General features: G+C 34.2%; 1 protein-coding gene across 5 annotated transcripts in view; it reads left to right on the forward strand.

The window, feature by feature from the left end:
• CLCN3 (chloride channel, voltage-sensitive 3) overlaps positions 1 to 14,326 on the forward strand; it is an 87,618-nt gene that overhangs the window by 26,991 nt on the left and 46,301 nt on the right. For 2 of the 5 annotated variants that reach the window (XM_005860781.2, XM_005860784.2), the window contains exon 1: positions 4,168 to 4,552. The exons of the other annotated variants lie outside the window; for them this stretch is intronic. In XM_005860781.2, coding sequence (XP_005860843.1) covers positions 4,474 to 4,552 — 79 coding nt within the window. In that variant the 5' untranslated portion in view covers positions 4,168 to 4,473. Of the gene's footprint in view, positions 1 to 4,167; positions 4,553 to 14,326 lie in introns of those variants that run through there. 5 annotated transcript variants of the gene reach the window in all.

A 14,326-nucleotide genomic window follows, 5' to 3' on the forward strand; every position in this document is an offset into this window, starting at 1 on the left:
ACTGGGGATGTGCCCGCAACCAAGGTACATGCCCTTGACCAGAATCAAACCTGGGACCCTTGAGTCCGTAGGCTGAAGCTCTATCCACTGAGCCAAACCGGTTCGACAATCAAATATATTAAAAAAATAAATAAAAAAAAATAAAAATCATAAGTGGGTGCTGGATTTTATCAAATGCTTTTTATGCATCTGTTGATATCATGTGGTTTTTATCCTTTATTTTGTTTATTTGCTGTATCATGTGTATTGATTTGTAAATATTGATCCTTCCTTGCAGCCCTGGAATAAATCCTAGTTGATCATGGTGTATGATCTTTTTAATGTATTGCTAGATCCAGTTTGCTAGTATTTTATTGAGGATTTTAGCATCTATGTTCATCAGGGTATTGGTCTATAATTTTCTTTTTTTGTTGTGTCTTTATCTGGTTAAAATGGATAAATGCCTAGAAAACTTCCAACTCTTCCAAATTTAAATCAGGAAGAATCAGAAAAGACCAATCACAACTAATAAAATTGAAGCAGTAATAAAAAAAAAATCTCTCAACAAATATAAGTCTAGACTAGATGGCTTCACAGGTGAATTTATCCAAACATTCAAAGAACTAACACCTGAGAGAGACCAAGATGGCGGCATAGGTAAACACCAGAGACTGCTGCTGCAAACAACCACTTCAAAAATACAACTAAAAGACGGAACGGACATCACCCAGAACCACAGGAAGGCTGGCTGAGGAGAGACTCTTCAACTAGAAGGAAAAATAACAGCACACCGAGGCTCAGAGGAGGCGCAGTGTGGAAAAAACTCAGGTGCGGAGGTGCGCGCGCAAAGCGGGCTGGTGGCTGAGAGCGCGGTTGTCGTTTTCGGTCAGGGGGGAGTCTCAGACTCTGAGCTCCAGATACGGGCGAATCGCTGGGGACTCGGACCCAAACGGGAGAAGCGGGAGTGTCTGGCATCAGTTGGAAGGCAGCTTTCCCTCCGAGGTTTGCAGCGGTTCCGGGGGTTCAGATTCAAGAGGAGGAAGACTCCCAAGCTAATTTTATAATCCTAGCATCCTATGTCCAAATCCTTAGTAATTTTTTATTGACAAACCTTCTAATTCCCTCTTGGCTATAAATTCCCACTTCCATGTTGTATTGGGAATTGAGCCGAGTTCTACTAGTATATTGAGGTCTCTTACCCCCGTTGCAATAATCCTGAATAAAATCTATAGTTACTTTTTTAATTAACTATAGTCCAGATCTGGCTTTTCTTTGAATATATATATATATATATGTATATATATTTCATTTTGCATCTTTAAAATATAAGAATTGCTTGATATATCTTTTAAGTCTTTTTCTTTGTTTTGTTTTTATTTATTTATTTATTTATTTTGGTTAATCCTCACCCAAGGATAGATTTTCAAAGAGAGGAAGATGGAGAAGGGAGAGGGAGAATCATTGATGTGAGAGAGACACATCAATTGGCTGCCATCTGCATGTATCACCACCTACCTGGGCTGGGGTCGAACCTGCAACCCAGATACATGCCCTTGACTGGGATTCGAACTCTTGACCAGTATGTCTATGGGCTGATACACTAACGATTGCGCGTACTGGCCAGAGCTATTTGTTTTGTTTTTAATTGTATAACCCTTTACCTTCCTTTTTTCCCCTGCTACTTGTTTGTTGAAGAAATCACATCATTTGTTTCCTAATTTGGGTTTTCCTGATTGGGGTCCATGAGCTGTCATTTAGCATTTTTCTGTGTTTTGTATATTTCTTGTAAATTGGTAGTTAGGAAAAAAACTTTTTTAAAGTAATTCTGTTATAGGTTTCTTGGATCATGTGTGTTAGGAAGGACTTAAAACTTGAACATTATAATACAATAGTTATATGTTGTGTACATATAGTTATGATATCCTAGTCATCTGTAGTCATCTGTTCTGCCTCCCTGATTTATATACCTCATAGAGGTTGTGATTTAGCTAGTATCCCATATCAAGTTGAAATTAGAATCTAGGGTGCATTTGGAAGTAGAAATCTCTTTCCCTTCTAAATTTTTTGTGCTTCCACTTTAGTGTTTTTGTTCTTCAGAAGTTCCTTCCTGAACATCCCTCCCACCCCCACCCGCTGTACCTAGGAATTTGAATTTGTCTTCTCTTCTCTTTCTACTTGAGCCCCACTCTAATTTTAATTTAGTTTGTTAATCTGGTAATACCTAATCTGTGTCAAAGTCCTCTTTTGCCACACCTTCCAGCCTTTATCCTTTTCTAAAGTCTAATTATAAAGCACTGTAGCCTGTAATAATTCTTATAAGTGGCAGCCATGGATCCCATAAACATGAGATTTGTTTACTTTTGAAATGTAAAAAAATTTCAGATTTCTTATAAAAGTAATATATTTATGCAAAAAAGTAAATACATATTTGCTTAAAAATTTAAAACAGTGTGGAACTATATAAAGTAAAAACTAAATGTGCCATCATCCTCTCCACTCAACCTCATTCCTTCCTCAGTGATAACAATTGTTGAGTTTGGTGTGTTGCATTCTAAACTGAACTCTATAAAAATACATACAATTTATATATTGTATATACATGTACACATACAATTTTTGTTAACTAAAAATAATTAAAAATTACTTATGATAAAAAACTTTTACTTATATTAAATACAATATATTTTATAGGGAAGGTATTCTTCCCCCTCTCGCTAGTGCTAGCTATCATTTTCATTTTTCCTTTGTGACCAAGTTGTAAGTCAGGAAAAACAAGAGAGTGTCTACAAATACCAGGAAAACTTGTAGTTAGATTTTCATTTTATATAAAGGCATGAAAGAATGGAAATAGTATCATAAAAATTAAATTATTTATGAATGTCATATAGCATATAGTTTTTAAAAGTTTTATAATAGTAGAACTTTACCAAAGGACCAAATTTAATGTAGTAAAGTTCTTTGGTAAAGCTTTCCTTATTTAAAAAAAATTATTTCTAAGAAAATTTAAAAAATACAAAAAAAAACAACAAAAAAACTCACACGGTCAAATCATATTAATAGCCAGAATCAGAATTAGATTTTATGGTATGAATTCTAGTCTGTGTTCCTTTCCTAAACCCTTTTCCTCAAATCCTAGGTGGGATTTTATGAGAAGGTCTGTCTTTCTGATGTTCACACTTTTTGAAATATAAATACTTTATTTAACCTAATTAAAAAATACCTCAAATAACTAAAATGTGACTCCTCTCATTTTTTATTACCCCAGTTCTCATATAAATGCCTTGAATTGGAGTGGACCTCAGAGGTTAGCTCATTCAATACTTAGGAAAATAAATTTTATGGAACCCCAATTGCTCCTAAGGAATAGTACATTTTTATTTAGTGGCACTGCAACAATATTGCTATTTCAGAAGGAGAATGTCCTAGTCTAGAGGAATCACCTTAAAAGTAGCTGTACAAATTATGAGCATCAGCTTTTTTTTTAAATGACATTTTGAAACAAAGTGTTGCTTTATTTATGAATTTCATAAAATTTTCCAGTAAAGATTACCTTTTGAGACACATTTTACTAAAAGCTTTTTTTTAAAGCACAAAATATTTGTGAGATAGGACAAGTAGGAAGATAGGAAAATCTCCTAACTACTGAATCTGTGTTTGTATTGTTTCACAAGCAATAGCCAAATTACTTACTATGTTAATATGTTTTTTTTTATTCTGAAAAGGTGGAATGTCTTACTGGTTAGTTCTTGAAAGAAGGAAACAAGAGGCTGCTGAATGGGATTAGTGAGATAAAATACTACTCAACTGCTCAGTTACTAAATTTTCTGAACCCACAGTAGAAGTCTGAAGTACATTTTACATAATTAAAAATTGACTTTTAAAACCAAGTCTCTTGAAGCCTTTGATATGTTCTAGTTCTTTATGACTCACCTGACATTACTATATAAAAATTAGTACCCTTATATTACAAAATCACACAACCTTAGAGTGTTGCTTCCTTTTTTCTACATTATAAATGAAAAGGGGCATTGTCTACATCAGAATTTCCTTTTCACATCTCTATATTAAATGCTTTGTTCCCCTGTATATTTATCTTAAAATCAAAAAGAAATAATGCTCTGTTGTCTTACTGTAGTTGCCACTGACGCTATAGAAGCTCTATTGTGAATGCTTTAAAATTCTCAAACCAGTTTTGTCTGTTATACTTGGAGCTTAGTCATCATCATACGTAGCAGGACCTGGTTAAGAAGGCTGTTCCGCCTCTAAGCCTTGCTAGATTGTAGCCACTAGCAACCAGGCTGCAATAATTTCCCTTTGATGACATCATCCACTGTGGAAGAACACAGTTGCTTTAGCGAGTCGAACTACATACAGTTCTAACCCTCATCAAATATGGCATCTCCCTTGCCTGCTGCAGCAGGGGTGGAGGAAATGCCACTGCCTTTTTAAGCTAGCAAGCTTTTCTTTTTCTTCTTCTTTTTTAAAATTCTAATCATGGATGCTTCTTCTGATCCTTATTTGCCTTATGACGGGGGAGGAGACTATATTCCCCTGAGGGAATTACATAAAAGAGGTAATATCATCCCCTTGCTCTGAATCCACTGTGGGTATGTTTTGCATGCGGCTGGGCGGTTCTCTAATTGAAACAGGTTCTTGGTTGTCCTTTAAATACTGCAGTATGTTGTTTAGTTGGCCTGGGTTGTTAGCTAGGGGCAAATGCAACCTTCTGAATGTTCTGTAGTCCTCTCGGATTGTTTTCTCTGTGCAGATTAGTACTGCTTCAGATCACATCGGACTCCGACTCCATCTTCTGTGTGAAATCCTCTTTCTATTTAACTGGGAAAATGAATTAATCCGCTTTTACAGCTAACTAATGTAGTGTTGATTGGCACCTAAAAATAATGTTTTTCTTCCTTCGGAAAACTTGTTTCCTTTATTTTATACTGAGAAATCAAGTGTGTGTCTGTGTACCATTATATTTCAGCTGCTGCCAATTACCATGTAGCTTTCACGCCACAAAGTAAATTTATAGTAAAAGCTGACTAGCATTTTAGAACACTGAAATGACAGTAAAGATGAACACATTTTTATATTAATATTTTCCATTTAATATGCATTTCAACTGATTAACTACATTGTCTTACACAGGTAGCTTTTAAAAATTGATATGATAAAAAATTTAGGGTAATTTTTATACATCAGAAAAAATAAAAGTTAATAGTTTGTAAAAACTAGAAAAGCACCCAACATTCACATAAATCTTTTGGCAGGTACTGTCAAGGTCTCCTTAAAACTGATTACATGTTAATTTAAACTGCTTTTTATTCATTTTTCTTAAACTGGTTATACTAAAACTAGGCTGTTGGCCATTGTTCTAGAAAAAGAAAATTGACCCTAAAGAAAACTATCTTAGGTGACTTTATGAGCCATGTTAGTTTGAATTACTGCCTACTATTATAAACTCATTTTATGGTTTAACCAAACTTATATTTATGAAATAAAGAAGTCATGATTTTCCTGAGTATATTTAGCCTATTTTATTTAAAATATAGTTTCTATTCTGACAACACTTTTTTTTTTAGTGTTAAGCTCCATTAGAATTGAAAAGTTAAGATAGTCAGCAAATATTTATTGGTTACAATGTCTGCTAGATGCTATTTTAGGCTCTGAACAGCTATAACATTATATATTCTATAGTATTGTGTTGTTAGTAAAAACTTGTTTTTCAGATTTTGAGAAAAACTGCACCAAGATCATGTTACATATATAGTATTGTGCTTCTCGTACAGAGTTCCCCTCTTTATGAAACATACATAATTACATATATATGTAAAATAATATATATATATATATATATATAATTTTAGAACATTTGGGGAAATAATCAAATGAAGAAGGAAATAAAAGTTTTTCATAATCTTACCACCCAGAGCTGTTGGCCCCCTCTCCCCCCAATTCTTAGTGTGTACATTAACTCTCCTTTTTTCTGTTACCATCATCTTTTTTTTTTTTAAGGATTTCTTTTAACAGGAAGCAACTTGGATGAATGGTGACTGTTCAAATGTCACAGTATTTATAAGTAATTAAACTGTAAAACAAGACAAACTATGTTTTCTTTGAGCTATTACAACATCTGTTTGTTGATGATAATAAACCAAAAGACCTAGGCTTGAGAAATTTAAATGGTCAGTGTTTAGCTTAACAATCTTTGACATAACTTACTTATAGAGTTCATCTCTGTATAAAACATGCAAATAATAAGAAATAAGCCAAAGTATATGTGAGAATAGGCATGGTTACTGATACGGTTATTACTAAAATATAGTCTTTTGTATTTTCATAAATAATCCTTTAGGAATCTTGCTTAAGTCTAAATCAGTCTTTCTCTTGGCAGCCCAAATAGATTCCTTGTCCCTTGATGAGACTTATTCAATTAACATGAGCTAATGTTATTTGAATGTAAAATTGTGTCTTTGTAGTACCGATGAGTCAGTTATTAGGCTTACTTTACTGTAGTATCCTGGTATCTGAGGGTAAAAGGTTGTTTTCCATAATTTATAAGCTATTATAGCCATGGGTCAACACAAAGGAACTGGAGATGTGGAGATAAGCAGCTAACATAAATCAAGAAAACTGAATCAGGACAAAACAATGACTCGAAATATATCTTCAGGCTGATAAAAGGTAAAGAGGCAGACAATGGAAGTATGAAACTGTAAAGTAAACATGAAACTCGGAGTATTAGAGTTAGGGATTACCTTTGTGGAGTAAATTACATTTAATACTACTTTTCTAGGTGAGATGGTAAATGATGTAGCTCCCTACTTAAGTGAATAATATAGAAACTGGAAATGTCAGTAGATTAAAAATAGAATTAGTTAATATATTGTTGGTAGATTAGAAATTATGACATTTTAGAAATAGCCATCTTTTGGGGTAAATTTCCTACCCAGAAGCTATCAAGTTCTTTCATGAAATGTCTCTTTCATTTAAAAAAAATCTTTATTGCTCAAAGTATTATATAAGTCCCCCTTTCCCCCGCCATTGACCCATTCTAGCCCGCTCCTGCTCCCCACCCACCAGTCTCTTGTCATTTTTGTCAGGGAAAAAAAACAAACTTGCTTTATTTGGATTGTCAGTTTTATACTTTGACTTTCTTCTTAATTTGTTCATGAAGTTTAATTAGTTGTGGGGGTGGGGGTCGACCTGGGATGAATCCCTTCTTCTACCAGGCCCTATCTTGGATTTGATCTTTTGGGTCTTGAGCCTGCCTCCATTTATTCCCTGAGGGATCTTTAAAACTTATTTCAGTATTAATTGTTTCATTCCAAGAATTTAGTTGAGCTCTTGTGTATGTATACAGCACTACTTGGTGCTATGGAGAAAGATGGTGGTACTAATAGTAATATTAATAATAGCTAATACTTAGTATAGAATTTACCGTTTGCCAGATACTGTTTTAAGTGCTTTAGGTGTATCAAATCACTTATGTGTAACATCATTTTATTCCTCGTTGCAAACTTGTGAAGTATGTATTGTTTTAACCCCCATTTTTCTGTTGACAAAACGGAGGTAAGCAAATGTTAAAAGTCAGGATTTGATCTAGAAGATTTGGCTCATGCTCTAATCATGCTTCTTACTATAAATCCCTGTAATAACTTGGCATTTTGAGTCTGGAAGGGGCATCAGAAGGCTTCCTAAGTTAAAAACAAAGAAACAAACCCCAAGGAAGTTAATACATTTCTAGGGAATAGTATAGAGTAGACTGTATGTTCTCTGGGACTTTACGGGAGGAAGAGATCAGTCTCTTTTTGACAAGTGTTTTCAAAGTAGGCCACGTCTTCAAGTACACAAGGGAATTTGATATGATGTTCGTGGGGGAGAGAATAGAATGAGTACGTGCTCTGGTGGGAATAAATGCCTCTTATGTTGTTCCCTGATTAGTTTTGTTGTATAAATGTGTCATACAAGGGGTAATATAGAAAGGTGGAAGGTAGAAGAGTACCGATTCTAGAAGAAACTTGAATGCCAGACAAATAACAGTTTTAAACCACAAAAATTGTGACCTTCCTATTGAAATAAAAGTTTGAGGTCTGTTTTTTTTTGTGTTTTTTTTTAAGTTTGTACTTGAAATCATTTCTTGACATTCATTAGCTCAGAGACGTATTTAAGTAGGTTTTTTTTGTTCTTATTATAATAGATGAATTAGTTCATTTTTATTCCCTCCTAAAAGTATCAGTAGTTAACATTTTTTTGCACATTATTTGGAAATCCAGGTGCTAGATGATATTCTTACTGCCATAAGGACATTTTGTAGACCCTTTGTAAAATGATTTTAAGTATCCAGTCATTGTTGTGCTTCTGTTACCTCTAATCTTTTAGCCAAATAGAAAATTAAATCTGTTCTTACAAATTAATTCATCTAAGTGTCTGTAAATTAAAAGAACAAAATAAAGATTCTTTATTTGATGTTAGTAACTCTTTGTATTCTAAAACAATACAAAGCCTGTCTTTAAATTTATTTGCCCACAGTATCTGAGTTTAAAATCTTCAATAAAATTTGGTTCAGATTACTATCTTTAGCTCTATTTTCTAAAAATAACATACACTTTGCTATGATTAATTTTATACCATCTAATGGCTTATCGTAAGTCATAAATGCTTTGTGTATCAAGATTTCATAATGTGAACAGATCTGCCACATAGATTAGGTTTGTAACTTTGGCTATTTTTCCCAGCATCAAGGTCTTTTCTTTGTGCCTACACAAAAGCACAGGAGACTGGTGGCTTACATTGTATTTTAAAGTTTGTTTTTGTTTTTTATTAAACATGTTTAATTTGTAATCTTTTGTAGTCCTTTTCAACCATAATTAGATAAAAAATGGATTTACTTTAGTTTCTGTCAATTTACTTCTCATTCCATTTCAGAGAACAAATTTCATAATTTAAAAAACTCATGTAATATGTAAATCATCTTATATGCAGAGATAATAAATGAATATGGAATTTCTTTCCAATTATACAGATGTTTTAATATCCACTTCATTATTTCTACCTAAGAAGTATCTTTATTTTGGGGTGGCAATAGAATAGAGAAGAAAACAGTGAATTGGATAGTAGGCTCAGCATTGCTGCTGACTGGTTTTATGTCTTTGGTCAATTTCTTTGGGATTTGGCTTTAATTTCCAAGTCTTTGCAGTTTAAATAGATGGCAGTTAAATATGACTGGATGGCAGAACAGATTTAAAGAGTACATACTTCATTTATCCTATTCATTTATCCAGCAGACATTTAATTGACCACCTACTAAATACTAGGCATGGTGCTTGCCATTACCCTTTTAATCTTTCATTTGGGAGTCTGCTAACATTCTGGAACTTCCACTATCAACTTACAACACTTACTTTCCCTTCCTCACCAGGATGACCATTTCTTATCAGTAAGGTCACAGAGGGAGGGAAAAAAGCACATTGGAGTCTTGACTTCCTGTCCTTAATATACAGAAGAAACTGGATAGTTGGGCAATATGTAGGATTTTGGATTTCTGCCTGTCTTCTTCCATAATTAAAAAAAAAAATTGAATGTTTTATTTGTGTATGATAGGACAGTAATCTTCATTATGAGCTTAAATGATAAGAATCACTGCTGTCACATGTTTTGAGATCAATCCTAGAGGTAATTATAGTTTTAGGAATAAATATATACTTTTTCATGTAAAATTATTATTTGGATATTCCCCTTTGAAAAAAGACTTAGGCTGCTGACTATGTGTGGCTTTGAAATTTATAAAAAGCTCAGCCTAGGGTGGAACCATGAAGTTTTTTTTTTTAGTTCAGTTTACCAAATATATATTGAAGGGCCAGTAGGTGGGAATATAAAGATTTTTATTGATGAGAAAGCAGATAATTTCATTAATGTATTCTCTAGTTAAGTATTTGTCAAATTTCAGGTTTTAACATGTTGGTTATGAAATCAATTGGGTTTGTGACTAGTATTAAAAAAAAAAAAAAGTAAAAGTGTCAGAGTATTTGCCAAATAGTAAGTATACTAAACTTTGGTTTTACTTAGGTATGTATCTGTACACTATGTCAGTGAGAAATGCTTTTGCCATGGGCCAGTCAAACAAGTTTGAAAACCAGTTTCTTAAGTATACAATTAGGAAGGCAGTTAACACTTTCTTTTTAGGCAGTATTTCTGTGGCCTAAGCTGAGTCTGGAACAGCCTAAAGATGAGAATGGGGTGTGTTACTGTCCCAGACCTCTGCTAAAGCATAGGGATGTGAGTGCTGGTAGCAAAGCCGTGCCCATGATTACTATTGCAACATTTTTCATTGCAATATTTTAAATAATATAGGACAAGTGGTTGGAACCAAAGGCAAAGTGGGATGATGATAGTGATGGATAGGATTGTATTAATTGTCTGAAAGGTAAATGCATGGGCACAAGTGTTTTGGGAGAAGGCACCACCTAATTTGGAAAGGAGAGTGTCCAGATATCGTAAAATATACAAGCAAATAAACCATGAGATTATTTTTTTAGGCAGTATTTTTTAGTGATAAGAAATACCTTTAAGTCAAACTACTTGAGTTTGAATCCCTCTTCCACTACTTACTAGCTTTGTACTCTTGGGCGTATTTCTTAACTCTGTGCCTTGTTCTAATTTATAAAATGGAGACAGTGATACCTATCTCTTGGGGTTGTGAAGATTAAATGAGCTAATAACACATGTAAAGTGCTAAGAACAATGTCTAGCACACAGTAAAGTACTCAATAAAGATAGTTGTTTCATTATTCTTATTATTTGACACCAGATAGATAATGGTTCATGGCCTCTAGGTGGGAAAGATTATTTTAATTCTGATGTAATCTAGTTTGTCTGTTTTTTTCACTTGTCCGTTGTATGGTGTTTTATCTGCAAAACCATTGCCTAATCCAAGGTCACAAGGATTTACTCATGTTTTCTAATAAGAGTTTTATAGTTTTAGCCCTTACATTTTGGTCTATGATCCGTTTTTAGTTAATTTTCATGTATGATATGAGGTATGGGTCCAGCTTCATTCTTTTGCATGAGGACAGTCAGTTGTCCCAGCATTTGTTGAAAACACTATTCTTTTCCCATTGGTGAAAATATTACTTTAATAATGAATATTAATTTCTACAGATAATATAAAAACTTTTTGTTGAGATTACAGATATTAGTATATAATGAATTTGTGTTTAAATAGATATGCATGAATTTTATAAAATTCTATTTCTGGAGAAAAATAAAAAAGGAATAAAATATTACTAATAAAGTTATTTTTTCAAGACAACTGCATGCCAGTTATAGCTCAATGATTGGATAATTTCTCCCGCTTGCTGAGATATTTTAGTGTTGGTAATACTTGAACTATGAAATATTGTTGGTGATATTTGATTTGTAAAATGTTCAGTTATGGAAAGGTTGGCTATTGACCATACTTTTTGGATATTTGTGTTTTTTTTGTCCATGTCAGGTATAATGAATTACATTATATGTTAAAAATCTATAAGATTTTTGCACAATATATAGTTGTAGCAGAGCTCATTAGTCAAATTTGTAAGATTCCACCCCCGCCTTTGTAATGTTTTGAGTCTTTTAGTTAAGATTAATATCTTATGAATAATATAACACATAGTAATATATAATATAATAGGCAGTATGCATAGTGGTAAGTGTTGTTACTTTTTAAATTTAATTTATTGATTTTGGACAGAGGAAGGAAGGGAGAAAGAAAAACATCTACTTGTTGCTTCACTTATTTATACATTCATTGCTTGATTCTTGTATATGACCTGGCCAGGGAGCAAACCTGCAACCTTAAGAGTATTGGGATGATGCTCTAACCCAGTGGTTGGCAAACTCATTAGTCAACAGAGCCAAATATCAACAGTACAACGATTGAAATTTCTTTTGAGAGCCAAATTTTTTAAACTTAAACTATATAGGTAGGTACATTGTTATTAACTTAATTAGGGTACTCCTAAGGCTTAGGAAGAGCCACACTAAGGGGGCCAAAGAGCCGCATGTGGCTCACGAGCTGCTCCCATCCACACTCATCTTGTATACTTGTTTGGTCTATCTCCTTTCGTTCATCCTCTCTGTATGTCCAAACCATCTCAACATACCTTTCTCAAAATAGACTCGCCCAGGCTGAAAACCGACTTATGCGCATGGGCCACGAAGTTTCAATCGCACTGTACGTGTATGCCCGCACGTGGTATTTTGTGGAAGAGTCACATTCAAGGGGCCAAAGAGCCTCATGTGGCTCGCGAGCCACGGATTGCCGACCACTGCTCTAACCAATTGCGCTCCCTGGCCAAGGTCCTAATGATGTTTTAAATGCCAGAATATTGAGCAGAAACAATACCTTGTGTTTATTGATTTCCTACTTTTTGTCAGATATGTATATGATTTATCTCCAGTCCATATATCATATTCTAAAAGTGGGTGAGAAAACCAGGTACCTCCAAGAGGTGCTGGATCATGTAGTTAATAGGCGGCAGAGCTGGAATTTGAGTCTAGGTCTTTCTGATCTGAAAGTGCATTAAGGTCATGGGATTTCTCTACTAGGCACTGAAAAGAAAGTGATCTTTCTCCAGTGTTTTCTGTTGCTGTTTTTCAGCCATTAGGTAGTAGAGGATAGTCACTGGCATCTGGTAGTCAGACCTCCAGAAAAGTTGTTTTAAATTTTTTCTTGTTTTCAATTTGGGAGGTACTACTTTCAGATCACACCTTCTTCCAGCCTATGATCTAGGGTCTAGGTAGCAGGAGCTATCCTTTATCTTTTTGAAATTTAGTTGTTAACATTAATAGACTCCTACTATCTTTGTGTTTCTCTGCTCAAGGTTTACATTTCCAGGAGATAGAGTTTGATTAGTTTAACTTGAATCATGTGCCTTTTTCTTCGCTGGGATTGAGGCCTCCGCCAAGATGGCACACAATGAGGAATAGAAGTTTCCTAAAAATACTTAGGTTCTGTTAAAGAAAGAAGGGAGCCCTAGCTGGTTTGGCTCAATGGATAGAGCGTCAGCCTGCGGACTGAGAGGTCCCGGGTTCGATTCCAGCCAAGGGCACATGCCTGGGTTGCGGGCTCGATCCCCAGTAGGGGGCGTGCAGGAGGCAGCCAATCAATGGTTCTCTCTCATCATTGATGTTTCTCTCTCCCCCTCTCCTTTCCTCTCTAAAATCAATAAAATATATTTTAAAAAAATAAAGAAAGAAGGGAAAAGGTTACCAGGCAAGCAGAAACAAGTGTTCATTATACAAATGATAACCCTAATCTGAGGATAGTTACAGGACAATGTGTTTATTTGAAATTTGGAGATGTATCTGGTTATTAAAATTGAATATCTGAGTATTGGCTTGGGAAAAAAGTTAAGAACAAGAAAAAAAGTGAAAAAATCTAAAAATTAATTGGAACCTATTCAAATCTGGTTTTATGGCTAATCATTTACTCTCTTGCAAATGTTTTGAGAAACACCCACCCAAATGACAGATGCTATGCTCAAATTAACAAAGATATATATATATTTTAATTTCCCCTTCTCATGTCCACCAGACACCAATTGCTTTCTCTTGTGTTCTCCCAGAGAGATGGTAAGACTTTGAAAGTTATGGATTGTTGAAGGTTTTCCTCATCCACTTATGTTCTTGCCTGTGATTTTTACAAATATTGCTCATTTTTTGTTTGCTCTTTTGTTTTGATATCCAGTTATGTTGTTTTTCTTCATAAGCAGATTCAGGGAGATTCAAAAACTATATTAACCCCATGATAGTCCCAGAGTCTTTATAAATATCTTTGCATCCATATTTCTGCCTTACCTTCTTTCTCTGTGGCTAGAGAATAGTAAACTGAAGGCAATCTTTAAATGCTAATACAAATGATTAATTGGACAGAAAAATTAATTCTTTTTACTATGTCTTTTGTGTAGATATCATCAAAAACATTTGATCTCAAATTAAGAGCATCACTTATTTTAATACAAATATACAAAGATGTAAATTAAATAAATGCAGAATAGTTACTAGATTAAAGAAAATTCTGAGGTACCTGGTGGTACACAGAAACACAAAAATGTTTTAAGAATAGAAGCCCTATTGTATGTTTCATTTCTCTTTATAAGGCTTATTAGAGGGCCCGGCAGTTGGCCATGTAATCACTGATTTTCTATTCTGATTTTGGAAGTCTTGGTTCTCTTTATCATTCATCCTATCTAATAATAGACAAACGTGGTAATTGACCGTACCTTCGCTATGCCTCCCATGGGCTAATCAGCGCGATATGCAAATTAACCGCCAACAAAGATGGCGGCTAATTTGCATACTG

This window comes from Myotis brandtii, unplaced genomic scaffold, assembly GCF_000412655.1.
Source record: "Myotis brandtii unplaced genomic scaffold, ASM41265v1 scaffold14, whole genome shotgun sequence".
NCBI lineage: Eukaryota > Metazoa > Chordata > Mammalia > Chiroptera > Vespertilionidae > Myotis > Myotis brandtii.